Here is a 24130-nt window from a genome sequence, read left to right on the forward strand (position 1 = left end):
CTAAAATGTAAACTTCATTTATAAACAGCTTGAAAGAGCAAAATTGTAACAATTTCACTAGACCTTTATCACAAATGTACTATTAAAAAGTTGACAAATCTTCATCGCTTACCTGTTTCTAAACAATCCATTGTGCTGCACCCCATCAGGGATAATTTACAGTGGTTTCAATAAATGCGGTTCCGATTAGTGATAATTTCCCTTTAATAGGATACAGCTGAACAAATGTTTCTCATTTATTTTCTAAGCTTTAAAACAAAGATGTTATTAATAAATATTTTAGTTGGATTTTCTTGTGGGCACTAAGTAAATGATGTTGTACATGACAGGAGAGAACTGAGATGAGGTATCACTGAAATGTTTCATATTAACAAGTGAATGAATTGGATAAATAACCAAGTCTTATTGTTATTAACCTTCATAATTGCAAACATTCAAGGATTTGAAGAACACTATTATAATCAAATATCTCAAAGCATTTTCCGTGAGTGGAGTTCACTTTGGTGTTTTTGAACTAATTTAACCTAAAACAATAGAGGCACAAATGATTTTGCTGTGATAGCAAATCAATATGTTAGATCAATAAAATAAACATTAAAAAAGTATATAATATAATTGTACTAGTTCAATATAACACATCTGGTTTAATCAATACTTTATGCAGGTTAAAAAACCTTTGCTGAACAAAAAACAGTTTGTACCCTATAGGGTGCATCATTTTTCAAATATGAAAAAAACTATTGTTGCAATAATGTGTGACAATAATAACAATAAACCAATATTCCAAACGTGTACCTATGTGCAACATCGAATAAGAAGCACTGATCTTCACCTCAAACACACAATAGAAACACACCATTTTAAACATTGTAAACTTGGGACTTTGTAAGCACCTCTTTGACTTGTTTGCCCCCTTGTGGCCAAAAACTAGACTAACGATAAAACTCTTAACTTAGATCCTAAACAAATGTAAGATCAACTTAAATCCTAAACTTTAAATGCATAACACTATAACAGCCAGGGGGAAACATTTACCTTTGGATGTTTTTCAAATGTACATAACAGGTCTTCAATTACATATCAAAGTCTCCCTATCATTGACTTTTATTAAAATTGTGTTATTTACAATCCCGTTGTTAAAATTTGTTTAGATAAAACCTTATTAAAAAGCAGGGCATTTATACCTACCTATAAGCGCCGTAAGGTTGAAATTGAGTCTTTATTTTTTTACAATTACCCCATGTTTTGTAATCTTGTCCAATTTATACATGATATAACTAAACACATTTATATCTATTAAGTTGAAACTTTATTAAACCCTTAAGAAAAGTGATTTTCTTTCTTTGGCTTTGAACATAAAACAACAGCACAAAAACATAGTTGATGACTATAAAAAGAATCATTTAATGTCTCTAGACATTACTTTGTGACAACAGTCAAATAAAACAGTGACATTATAGTTTTTTAGCAATATCGAAACAATAGTAATGTGCATGGGTAAGTTTGACCTGCTGGTGGTTTTTCGGTATACAGCGAACTCTGGCAGGTCTAGTGATGAATCCATTTCTAATGTCACTAGAGTTTTTCTGTTTTTCCATTAGAGAATGGGATTATATCACATGACAGTCATAAGCACAGCACCTGCTTCCTCTAATCAAGGACAGAAAAACGTGTGTCTCCCTTCATAAAATGTAATTGTTCATAGATTTTTACAGACCCTTTTAACATACGTAGATATATACACACATCGATAGAAAGGTTTATTTATAAAATCTCTTTTGCACAATTTTAAAAACACAATAATTGTCCCTTAAAAAGTCCTGATTATATTGAATGTTTGAACTATAATTCACTACATATCAGTTACACGTATGACAGCTTATATACAGAAGCTTTTGAATTGAACTGCATCGAGTCACGAGCATCACACAAGATCATATGACCAGATGTTCAACGACTTCACAGTGACATTGCATTTCTGCCGATGGGTTATAACAAGTTAATGAGTTATACAAGTTATAAATATGCGGTTACATTGTGCCAACTCTAAAATACTGTTCATAAAGAACATTATTCTGTTCAGTAAGTTTAATGAACAGAAAGCATGTCCAACATAACTAATGCATTGAAAATTGCTTCTGAATGCAAGCCATGGTTAGTTGTTACAAGAAAATTGCACAATTGCTGATTCACTGGTCCCTTTCACAGTAATAACAAGCTTAAGGAATATGCTCTTAAATGGCTAAACATGGCTTTATGTCCCTGTCCCTTACGCTTTCTCTTTTCCGAATGCCCTTACAAAACAGAGCTGGTATTCAATTAATTCCTCTTAATTATAACGTGAAACTAAATCAACAACAGAACTTGTGCATTTTGCTTCTTTGATAACTTATAGTTAAGCAGAAACTTACTGCATCTCCCTTTTTGTAATTTAAATTAAATAATTGTGGAAAAAAATGTCTATGTGACATTATAATCATAAATAAAATAGTTTTTGTAAAGCTAAACATGAAAAATATAACAGTGCATCATAAAATGAATGCCTTTATAAAGTTCCTGCTTTGTGCATACTGCTGGTCAGAGGAAATTTAACTTCCAACTCACTTTGGATTTGTTTGAGTTTTTTAGGTGGGACCGTTTTACAGATGTCACAAGCAAATACTGGCCTGAGTGAAAAGATCATTCACAAATCACAACCAAAATGAAGAATCTCTATGGCTTATAGCGGTTCTGTCTCTCTAAGGTTCAGTCGACTGAAGGATGTTCGGAACTTTCTGAATCTTCTCTGTCGCTCCCCAAAAGGCCGGTCACCTCAGGCAGATCTACAACCAGAAGAGAATGAACAGACATGAATGAAAGCTACTATATTTTAAACATTACATGTCTAAACTCGAAACACCACTGCCTGTAGGGTAGCTTTAGGTACGCTTGGGTTTCAAGTTGTATAATTTGTTGTTTTGGAGCTGACATGATGACAACCGGCATGTTTTTGTCATCTGCAAAATGCCAAAACTTGGTTTGTGAAAAGATGGACATAAACACTTTAGTACACAGACCAACCCAATACAATTCAGAATGCAAAAATTACAATATACTCAACACTCTCAGCTCATTGTTTGCAGCTCAACTTTCAATGCAAGTCAATGGGAGGGTATAATATACATGTAAAGCTTTATAAACTTAACTTAAAAGTTTACAAAACACAAAAACAGGTGAAACACCTAAGACTGGAATGATCTAGCTAACAATGTTTGATTTGAGCTGGATTAGGCTGGACAAAAGCCTATTGGAGAATTAGGCATAGTGCAGCCAAACAGAGCCATGCAAGCACTAAAACGCATGTATACATGAAAGAAAATCAACCTTTAATTATCTGAAAATCAAATCACTTTCTGGTGAATCTTAAGTAGTTAGTAAACCATCCCGATCACCGATTTGTAGATTCAGATCAATTAGTTCTGATTCCAGATTGTCATCAATGACACATGACCCTCACCCTTAAAGTCACTGCTGTTTACTGAACCGTTCATATGACCTTGCTTAGTTACTGAAATACAAAACAGCATGTCAGGCATGTGCTGTAGAGGTAAGAGAATTCATTTAACACGATTAAATGTGTTACAGTGAGAGACAACGTCAATGTGCGTGTATGAAAATGAAAAAAAGCAAAGATGTCTGCAGAGTTCAATGTCTTACGTGGAATAATCTTGATAGGCCAGATGAGAATCGTGCAGAGGCTAAGAGCTGCTAAGACAGCTACTCCACCCGTGGCGATAACCATGACGTAGTGGTAATACCACACACATGCTGGACAGCAGACTATTGTGCTGAACGATAGAAATCACACACACAGAGTCGTATTAGCATCAACATGAATGAAATCAAAACGGCTTTACATGTCACAGTTAAATGGATACTCCACCCTAAAATGAAAATTCTGTCATAAATTACTCTCCCTCTAGTTTTCCCAAACATGTTTACATTTCTTTGTTTGGTTGAACACTAAGAGAGATATTTTGGAATAATGTTAGCAACCAACAGTACTAAAGCACCATTGACTGCCATAGTAGGAAACATTTAAATGGTAGTCAAAAGTGCTTTAAATCTGTTGGTTGCTAAACATTATTCCAAAATCTCTCTCTTTGTGTTCAACTGAACAAAGAAATGTATACATGTCTGGAACAACTAGAGAGTGAGTAATTCATGAGAGAATTGTTTGGAAACTTTAAGAATATACTTACTGGCAAGGGTGGAGCGTCTGGATGATCATTACTCCTAGACCATTTGCAACTTTGTCTGTGAAACTCATAGCTCCATAAACAAACGCCCCACTTTGCTGTCAAAGAGTAAAGATGTCAGATCAGGCTTCATTGCTATTTTGCTCCATTTTCATACTTCTCAAACTAGTATGCATGAACCTTTTTTCACTTCTGCAAAAAATGTCTTTATTTAGATTCAGACATTTCTCAGATGAAGTTCTTTCAGTGAAGTAGTCCTTCCTCAGCATTTATGTATGGGGAAGGCCCTTAATATCAGTGGTGGACGAAGTACACAAACCATGTACTTGAGTAAAAGTAGAGAAACCCAAGGTAAAATATTACTCAAGTAAAAGTAGAAGTGCTGCCTTTAAACTTTCACTTGAGTAAAAGTACAAAAGTATTTGCCTTCAAATGTACTCAAGTATCCAAGTACTATGATTTGTTTTTATGGCTATAATGTCCTATTATCATTTTTATCACAAGACTTGCTTAACTCAGTCTATGTGAAGACTCTAATCTCACTCTTGGCCCACCAATCTATTAATAAAATTACATTCATTAGTCAGACAGACACTGATGGCTATTTAAATTGACATAAGCCCAAAACCTTGAAGCCAAACAATTTCCTTTAGAACAAAATTAAATAACAGGACTTGAGAGCAGTTTCGGTTTAACATTTATTTGTAACAGTAATCCAAGTTTTTATTTAAACTTAAACTTGCAATGGAACAAAAGGATCGTAAAAACAAATATGTACTAATCTAAGTGGATTCAATGAACTGTATTACAGCACGTTCTCGATAAGTAATTCCACATTTCTCCAACTTGAAATTCTTGAAAGCAGACTGTTGGTTATGAAAGTATCTAGCCCATCTTCATTCCTGATAAATGAGACAGGTGTATTCCTCCCCTCTCATTCTTTTCACTCAGAGAAGGCTCTTAAAAATGAAAGACTCGTTCTTCTTTTCAACAATTTCAAAAAATTGCAGGGGCAAAACAAAACAAGTTCAAAACAAAGCGCGCAATGTACTGTGAACCAGAACTCACTGATTTTGAAAATGTAGCAGAGTAAAAAGTAATATATTTGACTTTGAAATGTAGTGGAGTTAAAGTTAAAGTCTCCCAAAATTGAAATACTTGAGTGAAGTTCAGATACACCAAAAACTACTTAAGTAACAAATTACATTTACTTCGTTACTGTCCACCACTGCTTAATATACACAAAGTTAAACCGATATCCAATGTTTACAATTCCTGAAACACTTACTGTCTGATCTCCAATCAGTTCCGCCGTCATGGCAAGTGACATCACTAGAATGGTGGCAGATCCCACCCCTAGCAAAACTGCTGCGCCGTACACACCGTCACCCATGTGAGTCTCCAACAGCACCCAATAGGAGAATGCCAGAATCAGCAGGAGTCCCAAAAAATAGGTCATCTATTAATAAGGAACAAAGAAACACAAGCCAAGGTTGTAAAACTTATTTTGGTACGTTTTGTGGTGATTAACTTTAGTTGTCTCTAGTAATGGTACAGAACGTTACCTGTCAGGACACCTGTGTGAAATTTATACATCAACTGAAAAGTTTTTGAAAACATTTAAAATTAGCTCAGAAAAGTTAAATCCCAGAAAAAGTCTAGCATCACTTGCATATGCCCCTCGGATTTATACTTTGTTGCATAACAAAATTTTATGTATACTTTTATATGTAATTGATCAATTTAGCCGGTATCTATTCATTGTTATATACATAAAGGGACTTGGATTTAACATCTGTCATTATTTACTCACTCTCTTGTCATTGCAAACTGACTTTCTTCAGCAGAACACAGAAGATATTTTGAAAAATGTTGACCATAAAAAAACTGCAGCACCCATTCACTTCTATTGTATGGATACAAAATCAATGCAAGTCCGTTATCAACATCCTTTAAAACATCTTATTTTGTGTTCTGCAGAAAAAAAAAAGAAAACACAAAAAAAGAGTCATACATGTATGAAATGTAACAATGTTTTATTTCTCTGTGAACTTTCCCTTTAACTGGAGCTGAATGAATGAGACCGTACAATTTAAATACTCACACATTTCCCTATAAGCTTGCTGAGAGGTTTCATGATAAATGAGGAAGCAAAGCCACTCACATACATAACCAAGGGAATCGTGGCTATGTAATTCTGCAAAAGAAAAAGTCATTTAAAGAAAAAGAGTTTATCCTTTTATTTTTATCTTTATCGTGGTTTCGCTTGGTGTATTACTGCAGTTGTCTCACCTTAGGCAGCAGTAGTGTGTTGGTGAGATACATGGAAATGTATGTTTGTGATAAGTTCACAATCAGTCTGGTGGACATGTAAAGCATAGCCACCTATAAAACACGGTGTGCCAAATGTAAGAAAAACAGACAAAATTAACTCTGCATCATAAAACAACAGTGGACGTGTGTTTAGAAAGACAAATAATAGAAATGAAGCCACCGATAAGTAAAACCGCTGTACTAACCTGGTAGAATGACGGCTGTCTAAGCCATTGTTTCCACTGCAGTAGGTTGGTAGGTGGGGACACGGTGATGTTTTTGAGAAGGGGTTGGCGCTCCCCAGAACTAGACCCAGCATCTTCCTGAAGTGGGCGTGAATTCTTCTCCTGTGTGCCCAGGTGAAACAGAAGCGAGAAGAGAGCTCCGATGCTCACCACTATAAGCCCTAGATTCTAAGGGTGAAGTAAAACATACATGTTTATAACTTGTTTGACCAGACTTATATCACACAACCCGCTATACTGGAACCAATTAGATGCAACAAACTGTTTGAATTGCTTAGTATTATTAATGAACTGATAAAATGTTATGAGTAATCTTTTAAAAAAATGGCTCATACTTTTTAATAAAAAACATTATATTCAACAGACTCTGTTGCACGTACTCTGAAAACAGGGATGTCAATAGGGCCAAGGCTGTCTGTAATGGCAGGGTCATCTCCTTTCTGTGTCTGAAAATGAAACATCAGCCAAGCTACTGCATACACTGTGATGTTGGCTATCACCGTGAAGGCGTACCTGCGACACACCATCATAACACATTAAAAATGCCTTCATATCACAATGGTTGTTGTCGATCACGTGACGTGACCTTTCCTATCTGGATGCGTTTACCTGTATGCAGTGAGCTCAACTTTCTCATGCTCGCCGGACACTAACTCGGGAATAAGAGACAAATGGGAGATCTGGGTGGCAGCCCAGCCAAACTGGAATATCACAATAAATGGGATGAAGTAAGTGAGACTGACCCACTGCGGGGTGGTCGTATCACAGCCCAGACACTGGTTAAATATGAAGGGAAACGAGAGTGCGACACTGACGGTTCCTATAGGTGGCGAAAAGAGAAAAATTATCAAATTGTAGTTATTTAACGTGCACGGGATTAAGTGCACTCGTTAGGGGCCACTCACCCACTAAATGCCATGTCTTCCTTTTCCCATATGACCCACAGCCCGGTGTACTATCAGACTCGTAACCAATAAGCGGTGTACTCACTCCGTCCGCGATCTGCCCCACTAACAACAAAACACCGGCATACGTGTTCTGAAAACCCAGCACCGAGTGATAAAACACCAGCAGGTATGTGAACCACATAGAGGCGCATAGATCGTTTAGAAAGTGTCCGACCGCATAGCTCAACCGCCTTAACGCGGGTAACGAGGTTTCTGACGTGTCCGACATGATGAATTCAGCTAAAGGTTTCTGTGTGTCACGCTCAGCATTACGTCGCAGAGAGATGCGATGTTGTGAGAAGCTCCTTCCATCTCTTTTAACCGGAGTCGGTTCTGTCACTTCTCGAGTCAGATGACTTGGTGGAAGTCACGTTGGAGGAAGTGTGCGCTACAAACGCTCTCGCGGTATTTTGATGTCACGTTTCGTGCAGCGAATTACGTAAAGTAACACGTATTCTACAGCGGTTAATGCGCGCTGCGGTGATGTCGTATTGTGTTAATAAACGTTGTTGTGTGATTTTTGCTGTTGTGATAAATGTCTGGTGTAGCGTAGCGCCTTGTTTTTGGCGACAGGCTGCCGTTTATGAGCCGCGCCCTCTTCTGATGTAACGTGAGTTGCTGTACTGCGTAAGGTCGGCACTGAAGTCTTTAGGTCATATTTGTCGTTGTTCTTTGTACATAATTAACATACAATGGACCTTTCAATTTGAACACAAGGTGATATAATCTACCATTTGCACCAATCGCTTCATACAGGCTCTGTACTGTAAAATAAAGTTCTTTAGCATTCCCATTTTTTTCTATACACGCAATAATGTCTCTATATTTCTAATAAAAACTTTCGTTTGTCGTGACAGTCTGTTTGTTAGTAGTTAATATGTGACCCTGGACAACAAAACCAGTCTTATGGGTCAATTTTTCGAAATTGAGATGTTTACATCAACTGAAAGCTGAATAGTTAAGTTTTTTATTGATATATGGGTTGTATATATGTTGAAAATAGCAGGCCATCCACTCGCAAAATTAAAGTTTTTAGATATTTTGGGTTGAAAATTTTCAAAATATCTTTATGGAACATGATCTTTACTTAATATCCTAATGATTTTGGGCATAAAAGAAAAATCTATCTTTTTGACCCACACAAATGTATTTTTGGCTTTTACTTAAAATGTTCCTGTGACTGGTTTTGTGATCCAGGGTCACATATGTGTACGGACAAGTTATGACTGGCTGGCTCTGTAGGAAAAAAGACATAATTAGGAATAAATGTACATTGTACCATAAATAGAAAGCCAGCGTGCCACCCTTTATAATACCACTCTGAAAATGTTCAGTGATGCTTTAAAGGTGTTTTAAACAATCTGTTCTATGGCGCCACATTCTGGTGATACATTGTAACTGATCGTGTTTTGTAGGAAACGTCTCACAATGTTAATTGCACTTTTATGCCTGCAAGGGTTTAAACTGCGCCACAAATTCAACACCGTCAACGTGCATTTACACAACATGTAACATCTGTTGAGGCATAAGAAGAAAAGCAACATTTAATAGTTATTTCTAGTGGAGTTTTGCTATGATACACTGGACATCTTAAAATAATTCTGAGAAATGCCATACAGTAAGGATTAATCTGATGGGGCTGTGGACACCTCACCTGACTAGAGAGGAATTAATTGGTATTAAATGTTTTACGCAGAAAGGCACAAACTATAATTCTTGGATACTTTAATGTCAGAAAAAATAAAATGCACAGGACATTGTCACTGAGAGCATTGCTTTGCCCCTTTGGGAGAGACCAGCCTACTGCATAAATGATCCCAATATCTACCTTTATTTCCGTTGCTTTCTGGTCATTTCGATGCTGGAAATGCCAAACGTCTTTTTCTTTTATTCCCAAAAGTGCAATTCACAGAGGAGAGACCCAATGTCTCTCAATATCCCACAGTACCTGAGACCAGCCACTGTCCTACAACATCATCCACATAAACAGGAACCAAAGAGAAAGTTTGAAAAAACTAAAAGCAGTTAAAAAAGACAAGTAAAACTGTTCGACTCAAGGAAAACATTTCTTGAAAACAACGGTTTTAAATTACAAAAAAAGGAAAGAGACAATTTACATAAGTTTGATTCTGGTGTATATTTCTGGATACATCAGTTAGCAGTCTTTCCCCACTTATTTTGATCCCATAAAACAACACCATGAAGAACATCACTCACTCATCCAGCCAGTGTCGAAGCGAACAGATGTTTGTGTGTATGCGAGTTTATGGTTGCCTTTAAGTTTTCAAATAATGCTTTTCATGTCATCTAAAATACACGTTTAAACAGTTCATCTGGGGTTAAGTCACATAACCTATATCTCATTTTATGACCATTTAAGTCTCTTTAAGATTTCTGGTGTTCCACATTGTACAAATATATTTATTTGTTCCACTGAATTGTTTCCTTACAAAGAGTATCAGAGCCCCGAGTATTGAGGTGTATCCTCTCTGAGGGGATGCCAAAACTGAGGCAGCGAGTAGATTCTGGTCTGAGGTGAAGCAGAACACTCAGAGCAGAGACGGAGGAGAGGGTACTCCACATTTCATCTGCAAGTCCTTTGCTTTATATTTTCTTTAGACACGCCAATGATTCTTAATGTGTGTCCAAGATGTTCCTCTCTACTTATGCCGCTGGAGTGCTTTCCTCTTCCTCCTCTTGAAGAAACAACAACATCTGAAACAAACGTAGAAGTTAACAGCCTTGTTGTTTTTTAATCTGGTATTAAACATCCCATTACAGTTATTAAAACAAACTCTGATCTGCAAAACACAATAATAATTCTGGCACCCCAGAAGCCCCTTCCCACACACAACTGAGCAGTTCATACAGCAATATAAGGTATGCATATGTTAGCATGGGAAAACGTACACACTGCAAACAGAGAATGTAAAATACTGTAAACGATTTAAGATTCGCTATAGAATACATCCTTACTTTGTATCATCGGCCACCTCCACCTCAGCAGGGGCAGTAATGGGAGCGTTGGAGTGTCCCGCCGTGGGATCGTCTGTATTCAGTTCTCCATTTGTCGAGCTCATAACCTGAAGACAAAATATATAAAAATAATTGATTGGCAAACCACACTTGTAAAACATACAAAAGTCATTGCATCAAATTAAATAAAACAAGTGACATTTATTAAAAAGATGGCACAAGTAAAAATAGGGTTAAAATAATAAAACAATGGACACACTATTCAAAATAAATATCCAAAAGAAAATGGTCATATGGTCAGCTGTTAGTTGAACATGTCTACAGTTGACCTGAACTAGGACACCTGTGTGAAACCTAGGGACTTCATTCATCCCCTAAAAGTAAAGTTAGTTCTTAGAAAAGCCTGGTTATCATTTGATTCCAAATGTCACTTGGTTTGATGCATTCTTGTCTTATGAAACAACATAATTTTTGTGTGACAAGGGTTTAACGGCTTTTTTTGGGGCCACTGTATTGTAATTGCATGAATATGGTCATAATTAAGTTGTTTAGTACCAATCATGGTAAGTTAGGAAGGGAAAAGGGTCTAGTTAGCTAAAACAGGAATAGTCGGGTAAAGACTAAATTTAAACCCAAAATGAGTAAGTTATACCCAATAAATAATGTGAATTCTATTATTACACCTAGAAAAAAATAAAAATGTCCATAAAAACACACATACATAGGGCAAATGTCAACACTTTGTTTTGCTTAATTATATACAGTATAGGTAGTTTCTTACACTGATGTCACCACCTTACCATCCGGAACATGCAAGGGTAATGTGTGCATTAAATAAGGAACAGACAAGAGAAAAAAGCCTACTAGATGCTCACAGCCAGTAAATTAACAGAGGTGTCTTGGGAAAACAGGAGGAACAGAAAGAGAACAGAGAGAAGAGTTTGACACTAACACCATGCAGTACTGCGCAAACACCCAGTACCTGGACAGAGCCCCCCAGCCTATCAGCCGTGAGGTGCGACCCCAGGAGCTCCCTGTTGGTCATGGGAGTGGGCTGAGACTCACTTCCTTTGGGTTCTGGCGACTGGCATGACAGCAGTAGGGGGGGGGGAGGATGTCAAAGGGCATAAGAGATGTGTTTGAAAGGAGGTGGGGGTGTAAAGAAAAAAGAACAGAACGAGTTTAAAGAGGAACGTCTTCCATGCACAAGCAGACTACAATGGCTAACAGGATAGAGGTGGAAAAAAGTGTGAGTGAAAGAAGAGAGCACATGGCATGCAGAGATGAAGAGGGGAGCTAAGTTCTGATTGTCCAGCAACAGAGATGGTCAATTGTTTTAAAGGGGTCATATGGCATGAACACCTGTTTTTGTGTGTCTTTGGTGTGTTATAAGTGTCGGAACAAAATATACATTTTATCTAAAAGCGAATGCTCACACAGACAGGCCTGCCTGAAACACCTCGTGTAACCACATCCCCACAAATCATCATCAGTTCATGGTATCATTTGACTAAGATCGCCCAAATGTATACACAAGTAAGGTGGGAGTACCTGTCAGTACAATTTCTTTGGAACCTGATGTTCCAAATATGGTAAGAGTTTACACCTAACATTTACGTTACATTTCCGTCACACGCTTGCAGTATTCGACCAATCACTACGCACTGGTTAACTGGCTTTTTAGAGCGATGAGCGGGGCAAAGAGGAGATACAAACATGCACGGTAAGTGGAAAATACAGCATTTTTTAACCTTAAATTGGGTATACATTACATCTAAAACAAACGATAATACTCGTTTTAGCCTTCTCATATGACCCCTTTAAGAACAGTTATCTGAGGTAGACCTGTTTCAAGAAACATGAAACATTGCCATCCAAAAGAATCAAATTCAGCATTTAGAGCTAGAGGTGTCGAGTTTGTTGTAAATAAAAGTAGCTTAAAAGTAACCCAAGTTACTTACATGGATTAAGAATCATGAGTAAAACAGTATAATGCATTAAAAAAAATCCCCCAAAAAGACACAATTTACATAAAAAGAGGAACTGATAAATAATTAAATGTTTGTTTTAAATGAAACGCTCGCATTCCATGAGACAAGACAAAAAATATGAATTGATCATAGCCTTCAAAGCTGCATAATACAGTCATAGAAAACATCAAAATTGATTATTACAGTATGAGGCTGTAGTGTCCGCAATATATGAGGTTTTGTGCTCTTACTTGGTTTTTGGTCTGTGGTTGTGCTTTGTCTCTGCTGCTGGGCTGCAGAGGTGTGTCACTAGGCATGGGTCCTATTGGAGTCGGCTGTATAGACATGAAAAAGGTTTAACACGCATGTAACTTAGTGCATCACACATCAGTTTGATGCGACATCCAAGACTTACTAGTGGCTTGCCGACCCAATCATATTCGTAGTCAAAGACGTAGCCGTTTCTGTCAAAGAGGTCTGTAAAGAGTTTTCTCAAGTAGTCGTAATCCGGTTTTTCGAAAAAATCCAGTCTCCGCACATAACGCAGGTAGGTGGCCATTTCTTCTGCAAGAGGTCAAAGTTAGGAGTCTGCTCATGCAACATGAGCTGAATTACATTACACAACTTCAAATCAGAATAAATTTATTAGTAGCTGGCTGAAGCAAAAAATGTGCCAATAGCATTAGAATGCAAGGAGCATCATGGACAACAGGTTTCCCTGTAAAATCCATCAACTACAATTGTTCATTAAACTACCACAGATCTGCCCCATCGTGAAAACAAAGCAAAACACAAATATTGTTCAATAATCCACCTTTAGGAGAAATGTATCCAACATGTTTACCTGGGAAACTCTCACAGAGCACTTCTACAGGAGTTGCCCTTTTGGTATCTCCGATTTTCTGGTAGCGCTCCTTCAAAGTGTCAGCCTTAACAGACAAAAAACAAGTATTTAAAAGATTTAATGAAAAAATGTGGATGTGTGTTACTGGCTCACATATTCCCACCAACAAAAAAACGTATCTAGCAGCTGTTCAAATTTATTGCCATGTATCATTCTTTATAGGTCAACCTATCTAGTCTCTACAGCTACTGGGTATTCTGCAGACATTCCCTGAAAGCAACTGACAGGCTTGTTTCAGAGCTAAGTGAGATAAGACTAACAACAACAGGACACCATCAAAAACCTGTTCAGTGTGAGAACTGAATGGAGCGGAAATTCTAACACCCGATTTGCACTTTGCATAATTTGTGGTTTCTAGGTAGAAAACAAAAGATTAAAACTGATAAACTAAACTGAACCTTGTTTTCCTATAATGATGTTCTTTGCACATGTCGATTTCAAAACTAAGCAATATTTTTGCACTCTAGCCACTGCAATACCTTTAGGCCTTGCCAGGGTAGACTGCCTCGCAGGAAGTACATAAACATGTGACCGAGTGCCTCCAAATCATCCCGTCTGCTTTGCTCTGTAAGAAATAATTAAAAAAATGAAACCGAAGAAAAATATCTCAATCAAATTGATTATTATAACAAGCTTCAAAGATTAATGTCAAGCACTGATTTCACAAAGATTTTGGTATTATTCAGTCAATATTGAAGATATTGTTAAATTGATTTTATGAAGGACTTTTTCTGTGTTTTCACAAGCAGGCTCACATTTTGTTATGAACAATGTTTTAATTGGGAAATTATTTCAAGATAGAAGTAGTTCCGGTATGAAAGTGAAACGGTGACAATGGCATGGAAAGGCTAATTTAGTTAGAAACTCTGTTTTCTGTTTATGACTTTAATTGTTACATTACATTTGTTGTTTGCATGTTGTCAGTAGTTTTTTTTATTTACACATATTAATGATCAGACTTCTATTAAGAGGGCATTGCCCCTAAAACCACAGAGCCGATACATACATATATCAAAATATGAAATAAATGGCCTGATAAAAGATCCTATCTTTTGTACAGTATATCAAACAGGGCTAAATTGATTTAATATTAATTTATTTTCAAAAAACATATTGTCCGGACCACCGTTTGGAAGAAAGTATAAAGACCGGACCTCTAGGAACTTTAATTTTATACCCCTGTACTATAGTTCAGATCAACGTTTTATGGCTTAATGTGCGTCACTGAATAATGCCCGATTCAGATTTTTTTAAAATTTCTGTTACGAAAGTCATTGTGTCAGATTATGTTATTTAGACTCATCATGCTGTGGACAAGAAACAATGTCAGACTCTGCATTGCTTTGTGATGAGCAATAGTATTGTCTTCTACAATGTTGCAGATGCAGTGTGGAAAGAAACAAAAGATTGTTGTGTCCCGATGCCCCACGTCGTTTACGAGTCACTATGACACCCTAGGACATACAAATTGTGCTAAAACCAGGCTGAATTCATAGAATCTGAACCATGATCTAAGTTTAAGAAATGCTTTAGACCTCTCGTGGTTTACACATGGTTTACCTTTATGAATTAATATTTAAATACCACCTATTGTTCAATAAAAAAAAATGAAAATATAATGTAAATATATTGAATCGGGTATAAGCATTGAACCTGTGCAACCCCCTTTAAGTTCAGTGTTAAAGTCAAAAACACAACAGTCATATCTTTTTTGATATGTTGTGATTCTGATTGACAAATGAGTTTTACTATTATAGGGTGGTTCTCTGTACAAACCTCAAACAATAATCTATATTTATACACAACGTACACAAGTAGAATTTTGCAGTAGAAAAAAGGTTTTATGCTTACCCTTTCCCAGGTGTGTGTTGATGCTCATGTATCGGGCTGTCCCTGTTAAGCTCTTGTGCTCCCTGTAAGGGATGTGTTTTTTGGTCTCGGGGTCGATGTATTCTTTGGCAAGCCCAAAGTCGATGATGTGGATTGTATGTTGCCTTTTGGTCCCCGGCCGGCCCACTAAGAAGTTTTCAGGCTTAACATCCCTGTAGATCAGACTTCTTGTGTGCACAAATTCCATTCGTGTAATCTACAACACAAAAACAAGACATTTAAGAACGGTCCATCACATGGTCACAGTTCACATTCCATGTTCAAACAGAGCACTTCTACAAGATTTGCCCTTTTGATATCTCCAATTTTATGGAAGTGCTCCTTCAAATTGTCAGCCTTAACGGACAAAAAAAACAAGCATTTAATAGATTTAATGAAAGAAAATGTAACGTGTTACTGGCTCACATTTTCCCACCAACAGGGCCAACAAAATCGTATCTAGCAGCTGTATATAATTTTTGAACTTTAACATCTTTATCTCGTGCGAGTAGTTAAACTGACCAGCTGAATTGCAATCATGAGTACAGTCTTGAGAGAAAAGGTTCGATCGCAGAGGTCAAACAGGTCTTCCAGACTTGGACCAAGCAATTCTAGCACCATGGCATTGTACTTCCCACAGGGTCCAAAGTAGTAGACCTGAGGTACACCCTCTGCCAACAAAAACAAAAAAAGCAGTTAGAAACCAGATCCAAAGTACAGTTAACAAACAGAACATGCATTACAGTAAAAACAAACTTAAACCTCTTCAGAAGAGTGCATAAGATTATTTAAAAGGAAAAGAAAGTACACATTCATCTTCACAGTTCTGTTTCATGTGAAGAGTATTTTGGGTAAAAAACTGTCAATGACATTAGGTAAACGTGAAATTATGTGTGTTTTTACCAAAGTTTGCATGTATATTCCACTTTAAAAATTTGGAAATTTAAGGCAAAACTGTCTTCCAAATAGGTTCATCTCATCAAAATTGTGTGTTATTGCATGCAGGGAGCAGACTTTAATATTTAGTCAGTATATATGTATATGTTCTGAAAAAGCTTTAGAGTCATCAGCCAGCCCTCTCCCAACAAAAGTGCACAGGAAGTTGAGTACCCAAACAATACCCAGTATAAACAATAACCTTGAAAAAGCACATAAATAGATTCTGACGCAGAACAACTTCAGCAAAGATCAAATGTATATAAAAAACTGTACAGTGTTTTGCTTTTCCTTAAGCTCTCCTATACATGAAAAATGTATATCATTGTAAAAAGGTCTTAAGCCTTAATGCAGGAAAAAAGATCCCATGTGATTTAACAGCAGCAAGATATTATACTGAACAAATGAATGTCACTACAACATTCTTTTTTATTAGAAACTTGACAAAATATCTGGTTTAAGAATTTTTTATCCAAAGTGCACAGGAAGTTAATAACATGAGGTAAATGTAAAATAAATTCACTTGTTTAAATGTCTGTACAAACTATGCAAGAAATATGAAGTTAAATATTTGGAGAAATTGCATAAATTTAAGTTTTGGAAATAAAAGAGGCTTTCTATATAAAGCGAAAGCTCACACAGACAGATCTGCCTGAATCGCGTTTCTTAACCTTAAATTGTGTATACACATTACATTATATGATAATATTTGTTGTCGCTGTTTCATATGACCCCTATAATAAAAAATTGCATTTGAATGTAAATTCAGTTAATTGATGAAAAAAAAAAGCCCTAGCTATATTTCAACCTCTTTCTCTGCTACTGGTCTACTCAAAAGTTGTGTCAGAAGGGCACAGCACGTATGGCATCGATGCACAGGAACTATTGCTAGCTCAGATTTCATTCTTCCTCTACTGAAGGGAGGATGTGGACAGTACAGTATAGTCCATACCTGAGTTCCCCAACTGTTTGTAAAACCTGTACTCAAGATGAAGCTGAGGTGCTCTGGATTTGATTGGCTCCTACAGGGGGAAAAAAAAAGACTAAATATGAGTGACTAATACTTTAACAATAAAAACTTAAGCCAGTCAACACTGGCACATACTTATACGAGCTACATTTAGTATAGTTAACTTACTACATGTTATTACACCCCAAAGGGATCAATACAAGGTTTTTGCGTGTATGAGTGTGTGTGTGTAGCAGCCACTGTTGAGTCATCTATGTCACCAGCGGCTCTAAGCATGTGAAGAAAAGAGTCGCAGAAAAGTAGAGCCAAATAAAGAAATGAAAACAAACAGATTGCATAAAGTCCAGTTTCAGCAGTTAGGAGTGAAGCTTGCAATAGGTTTAGCCTACTCTTTCAGTTCATAACATAGTGGTAAAAAGCTTCTTTTTATTCTCGTGAGTAATTGGGTTACATTGTTTGCATGCAGCTTTTGTTTAATCAAAAATGATTTTCTAGTATTTAACAGAGTACATAGTGATCTATCCTCTGAGCAGACGTGTGTACTTCAATCAGCTTGTCGGTGCAGAAACAAAAGCTAAATCCAGTGTATTATCATCTATTTAAAGATATTTGTTCAAGTGGCCCATATTTGTATGGTCATAGTTTTTTTTCATAGCTCTATCACGAAATATTAGTGACGTAACGATTCACAGTGAGCCGGTCAGAAATCGATTATAATTTGTTCTGTTTCAAGTCAGCAGAGATGTTAAACGAGATGCAATACATGTTTTGAACAGCAGGGGCCACTGCTTATCGCAAACGTGGTAAATGTTCATATTTCTTAAAAAAGAATCCAAGTTAGGAAAAGCACAATCAAACACTAAATTTGTTTGCATTAAAGAGTCTTTTGTATTATTCTTAATTTGTTTTGAAATTGCAATTTAGTTTTATTTGACATACATTTTCTAATTCATCTCATAAAACGTATAGTAAGATCAGTATCGTGAATCGCATCGCATCGTGAGCTTAGTGAATCGTTACATCCCTACCAAATATACAAGCTACGACGAATCTCATTGTGAGGCAGGCTTTACACTAGATAAAAGTGATCATTACTTTACATTAGCATACATTTCTTAAGATGAACATCTGCAGTTCTTTTTGTATCATTTGACAAGACACAAAAGATGAAATCGAATGTTTGTGGCAACTTAACATAGCCTTACCAGATATTCTTTTAATCACTAAATGACCTTTTACCAAGGACATTAATTATTGAATTCCATTTGCATGGCTTGCACAGTAACAATGCGCAAGGGGAAGAATTTATGTAATGTAAGTTTAACAAGATTTTTATGAGGCACACTCTTTGTATAGTACATAAAAGACAATGGAGATAAAACCAGAACTCTATAGAAATGATGAATAGTTTATCGAACTTCTGGTTCTATAAAGCAAAAGAAAATTTGTTTCTAAGTTTGACAGACATTAAAAAACCTCTGGCACTTTTGACATTTGTAGTCGAATTTAAGGGCTGAAGCTACAGGCATCCAAAAGGTACAAAGAATGTGAATGGATCTAACTAGGTACAAGCTGTCTGGGACACGTAATGTAACAGGACATCAAACTGCAAAGAGTTTTTTATTAACAATGGAGAACACAAGAACTGCATAATAATCAAATTTCCCCCTGCAATTGTCTACCTGCACAGACAATTGTCCCATATCTGCATGTATTCAACATTCAAGAATTCTAAAATAAACCCATTTATGCAATAACACAAGAAAAGTGTTTTCATGAGACACTTACCAGTTTAATGGCCACATATTCGTTAGTGTAAAGATTCTTCCCGAGACGTAGCTCACCGAAATTTCCACAGCCTATCTTTTTTCCCACTCGGAAGTTAGGGCCAACCATAAGCACCCCAGTGTTGGTCCCGGAGTTTCGGCCTCCCCCATGCCCAGTCCTACTCCCGCCAGTCTTTGACATTCTCTTTCCTTCTTCCACTTCTCCTTTTCCACCTCCTCCTCTCTTATCAAAATCCATAAGCTTGTGATACCCCGGCCTCTCCACGATTACTCCACTGCCATAAAATCACACAGCCACCAAAATATCAAAAGGGGTATGGGAAATGGGATGGAGGAGTGGAATTTAGAGAGAAGAAGAGTGGAAGGAATGGCTCATCCGCAAAACAATGTTATACATGCATATTAAACTTGACATCAGCTGCTTCTATAGACGGGGAACGACTGGCAAGAGCAGACAATCCAAGGCTAATATTTGATTCAAGACGAAGACATCCTACGGCAATCTTCCGTAAATCCACCTTCAGAGGAGAACTATTGTCAGGAGATGGACACAATAACATGTGTTCATAGACACATGCGTGCGCCTTTCCTCTCACGCAGTCTTAGCTACTGTTGTTGAGATGCTGTCTGGCATCATTTTACATCCTAAGAGCCTCATCCAGGTGGTTTTGAGGAGACGTGTCAGACATTATTTGTATCCAAATACGAACGCAGGGCATGTCAGACTTTCTGTTGGGATGAAATGGGCAGCACATCAGGAGCACACCTTGCAATATCTAGGACAGGGAGAAACCACAATTAGTCCTAAAAAGACTACTTAAACGTATACTGTTGAAAAACCAATACTTTTTTTAACAAAAAAGCATTGTTTCGCATCAAAAGAAATTAACCAACTGGACAATGATGGATTACTTTTATAATATATGTACATGTGCTTTTTGAATCTTTAAAGGGAATGACAGGTTATTATTTAAAATAACGCAGTTTATGTTAGCCGAAGAAAGTCATATATACCTGGGATGGCCTATGGTTTTCCAGAATTTCCATTGCTGAACTGATCGACCGAAAATAAAAATTCTGTCATCAATTACTCACCATCAAGTTGTTCCAAACCTGAATATATTTATTTGTTCTGTTGAATTTTCAGTTCTGGGACATCATTCACTGCCATAGTAGAAAATAAATTTTGTATATTTTTGGGACTGTTGAACAAAAAAGCAGACCATTCTGGAGCATTTTGACTACCATTGTAATTTTTCCTACTATGTCAATGCTTTTTCTAACATTCATCCAAATATCTTTGTGTGTTCATCAGAACAAATTACCGTATACAGATTTGGAACAACTTGAGGGTGAGTAAATGATGACAGAATTTTAGAATGCATCACCCATTATTTAGACACAATTTACACAACATTTTTAGGTCTCAATGAAATATCAAAATCCTTCAGAAAGTAAACCGCACCGCATTGAAGGTTCAAGGGACATGAAACCAGAGACCATCTCTCTACAGGAAATGTTATCTAGCATTTTTTAGTCCCAGATCTAAAAATACATCCCTCAGGAGCTTGAGATGAGGCCTGAGGTCGTGTGAAGAGGAGCCAGAGTCATCTTGGACTGAAAGCCTCTGTTGTGTTGTAAGAGCAGATAGGCTCCTCCCCAGAGGTTATGATGCCAACCATGAGCTGGTCTAGTTAACAATAGAATGTCCACAAAAAACTAAGGTTAAATAATTCATGCCCAGGAAACTAACATGTACTAATAATAAAATGAGCAACTGCCATTACAATAGATATGAAGTACTTGCAACCCTATTATTGCTTAATGAGAGATTGTCTGCTTGTCTGATTTAATCTACAAAATACCTATTTTTTCTAAACTAAGAACAACATACTTGAATTTATCAATTCTTACTTGAATTTGGGTACATAACTCATTTCGTAATGAAACCTTACTGGTAGATCTACATCAAGGTAGAAACATAAGGAATGTCTGTACCTCAATGAAAAACCTTCAGAGATTTGCAAATTTCACTCATTGCCTAATGAATGCCACATTAAATACTTTAAACCATTAACCAGAAATAGATGACATGACTGAAAATTATGATTCTGTCACAATTAGGTGCCAAAAAATGTGTTAAGTACTGCATATAACCATCCAACACAAGCAATACAGAAGACTAACAAAAAGGACCCATTGCATCTAAATACAAAACATGATATATACAGCTACATGTAATTAAAATGTATACAATTATCTATACAGCTTTAACTACAACCCATCGTCTCTGATCGGATAAGGCCCAGCTACAAGCATAGACAAACTAAATTGTTTTTTCACATCCAACAGATATAAAAGGCCTGTTCTACACTGGTCTTCCATCTCTGAAGAGCAGCGCGTTTTATATGACCAAACATTGGAAAGACTCGGGGAATAATTCCTGTATAATCCAATATTACATTTTGCAAACATATCTAAGTGTTATCAGAAAAACACGGGCAAATATGCCACCTAGCATCGTTTAGCTTGCCACCAAAGACGAGAACGAAACTTGTGTTATTAAAAAAACTCCACAACACCTTCAGCACGTCGGGTATCCCTTGTAGAAGAAAAACATTACATGGACGTATAGACATTTTCGAAGCACCAATAATCTGAACCATGAAACGTGAAGATCTTATGTTGAAAATCAAATTTCAGTTAAATTAGCCAGTGAGTTCCGAGCTAAGCAACAGAGAGAAGTGAACCAGGCTAGCGCGCTAACTAGCCCAAACAAGCTAACGATCTGTGGCCTCCGTTTACCGAACTAACGAGTTAAAAAATAACACCAACGGAACTAAAACGCGTATATTATTGTCTATAACGCCGCAAAACATATGTCACAGCTATATTTGTTTGCAACCCTATATATTTTGTATGCCAGTGGTACAGCTAGCTAGCCAGCCATTAACCGGGCAACTCCTTAATCCCGAACACTCGAAATTGGTATAAATTACGTACACTAAATAATACACAAATCGCTCGGAAAGCAAGACTAACCAACAGATTAGAGACTTTTACCTAAATATGTGTATTACAAGTCGACGACAGTTCCCGTTTTGTCGGTTTTATTGCTCATTTCTTGAAGCCATTCTCATTTTTTCTCCCTCTTCGCTGATGTCTCTTTAAGCCTCACCGTACAGCTGGCGCGTTTCCTCCGTTGCCGAGCTATCATATCAGTGTGCTTAAGTTGCTAAACTTGCGCAGTTCGATTTGAAGAATAGCGGGACGTAAAGTCCGCGCTCTTCGGAAAAAAGAATGCGCAGTTTCATTCAACGTTACATTACGTGAGAAACTGAGCTTGATTGTGTAGAAACTGGCATTGAGCGCTGTGGCAATATTTAAAGGTTTGTACTTTAAGTGCTTCTAAATTTAGTTTTACACAATATTTAAAATAAGCGAATAACAAGACACATGGTATATGGATATATATGAAGAGTTTGGTTCCAACATGCGTTAACTAAGTTTTTTATTATGTTATCATGTTTTTCTTGTTTTCTTGTGTTAGTTAGCTGTATTTTTTTAGTTATCGTGGCTTAAATCAAAACAAACTAACTGCAGTTTGTATGAATAAGAATGCACAATAAAACATAATTTTTCTCATTTTGGAACCAAACTTTTCGTATATATATATATACATTTATAGAAACTATAGAAACGTGTATATATACATACTGTATACACATACAGTAGCCTATACAAATACATGTAGTATATATACATATACAGTACAAACCTCAGGAGTCACATAAACATCATCCAACAGCAATGCAGACTGACAACATGGCAAGACACATGAAAACTGTATCACAAAACAATTGTTTTCAACTTTTTCTGAATGCACATATACAAATATGACTAATTGTATTGCTTAAAGGTGAATACGAACTTGTTTTCTTTGCAGTATTTGAGATCTGAAAATACAGAGCATCTTTTGTAAATGCAATAAATGCAAATATAGTTTTTATTTAAAATATGAGAGAAATATGTATTAGTTCACAGAAAGAAACAAAAATGATAATTGCACACGGTGAAATTACCAGTATTAAAAAAGGTCAAATTAACTCTCACAGTGTATATATAATCACCACTTTGAGAGAATAATTTGACCTTCAAACTGACTTTTGAACTGACAAAATAAAAAGCCTCAGTGTGGGTAATTTCCCAGTGATCATCCCATGCGAGTTCCTGTGAAATTGCACAGGAACGTATCTGCTCATACTTGAATCGCTTTAAACATGAGCTTTTTTATATTCATTTCGCTGGTGTTGATTCCGTGCTAAAAGGTAAGTCTAAATGTGAGTTAAGTGTTTTGTCAAAGATGTACAGTATATTATATGGTAGCCTACATTTTTCTTTCAGGTGACTGTGTTACTAAAATAATCAGATCTGGAGAACCGAATATATGCTCTGGTCAAACCTTTACCATCACACGCAAGTTTAGTTGCCGTGGACCATTAAACCAGTTGATTAAGGATGGACACAGTCAGTCTTTAAATCATAGTATGACTCTCTTTGTACTTTGTTTATATAAAAGTGAAAGGTAAGGTGTGTCAGTTCTTTAAAATGTACAGTTTTTAACATTTTGATAGAAAATGTTAATAACATGATGATTGACAATTCTGTGTCTTCTTCATGTTAAAATTTTATTTCTTGTCATAAGAAAGATTGTGTTTCTATTTATTTTGATTCAGACTGTAGTGTTTTACATTTACATTAATGCATTTGACAAACGCTTTTATCCAAAGCGACTTGCATTATACTATACATTCTTTTCTAAGCATGTTTTACATACAGTATAGATCATATATAACATAAAGGACATATTACAAATTAAAACATTAACAACTGTGTACACAATCAAACCCATATCTACAGTCATGGGAGTCTACCTCCTCTTTTTGTTTTACTGTTTGAAGAATGTCCAAAGTAT

At 36.5% G+C, this 24130-nt stretch overlaps 2 protein-coding genes across 7 annotated transcripts; both read right to left on the reverse strand.

Annotated features, from left to right (window-relative positions):
- Positions 1-1201: 1201 nt before the first annotated feature.
- On the reverse strand, positions 1202-8378 carry mfsd12a (major facilitator superfamily domain containing 12a). Of its 2 annotated transcripts, XM_079452506.1 has the most exons (11): positions 7702-8096; positions 7406-7616; positions 7177-7309; positions 6758-6964; positions 6531-6623; positions 6343-6435; positions 5527-5697; positions 4242-4336; positions 3697-3827; positions 3497-3547; positions 1290-2822 (listed from the first exon to the last, which is right to left on the reverse strand). In XM_079452506.1, exons 1-11 carry the CDS (start codon positions 7970-7972, stop codon positions 2746-2748), a joined length of 1533 nt encoding a protein of 510 aa, XP_079308632.1. In that variant the 5' UTR covers positions 7973-8096; the 3' UTR covers positions 1290-2745. The 2 variants fall into 2 exon arrangements, with proteins under 2 accessions (XP_079308633.1, XP_079308632.1); XM_079452507.1 differs by lacking the exon at positions 3497-3547 and having other exon boundaries at positions 1202-2822; positions 7702-8378.
- A 1073-nt stretch (positions 8379-9451) lies between these two features.
- Positions 9452-22510, reverse strand: csnk1g2a (casein kinase 1, gamma 2a). Of its 5 annotated transcripts, none has more exons than XM_079453519.1 (12): positions 22219-22359; positions 20170-20845; positions 19157-19931; positions 17351-17420; positions 15985-16133; positions 15445-15679; positions 14073-14158; positions 13534-13618; positions 13105-13250; positions 12941-13024; positions 10720-10826; positions 9452-10458 (listed from the first exon to the last, which is right to left on the reverse strand). In XM_079453519.1, exons 3-12 carry the CDS (start codon positions 19391-19393, stop codon positions 10404-10406), a joined length of 1254 nt encoding a protein of 417 aa, XP_079309645.1. In that variant the 5' UTR covers positions 19394-19931; positions 20170-20845; positions 22219-22359; the 3' UTR covers positions 9452-10403. The 5 variants fall into 5 exon arrangements, with proteins under 5 accessions (XP_079309645.1, XP_079309643.1, XP_079309644.1 ...); XM_079453517.1 differs by having other exon boundaries at positions 13105-13253; XM_079453520.1 differs by lacking the exon at positions 20170-20845 and adding an exon at positions 11702-11803 and having other exon boundaries at positions 9453-10458; positions 22219-22388.
- Between the last annotated feature and the right edge of the window lie 1620 nt (positions 22511-24130).

This window comes from Barbatula barbatula (genome assembly GCF_947034865.1).
Source record: "Barbatula barbatula genome assembly, chromosome: 3".
In the NCBI taxonomy this organism is placed as follows: domain Eukaryota; kingdom Metazoa; phylum Chordata; class Actinopteri; order Cypriniformes; family Nemacheilidae; genus Barbatula; species Barbatula barbatula.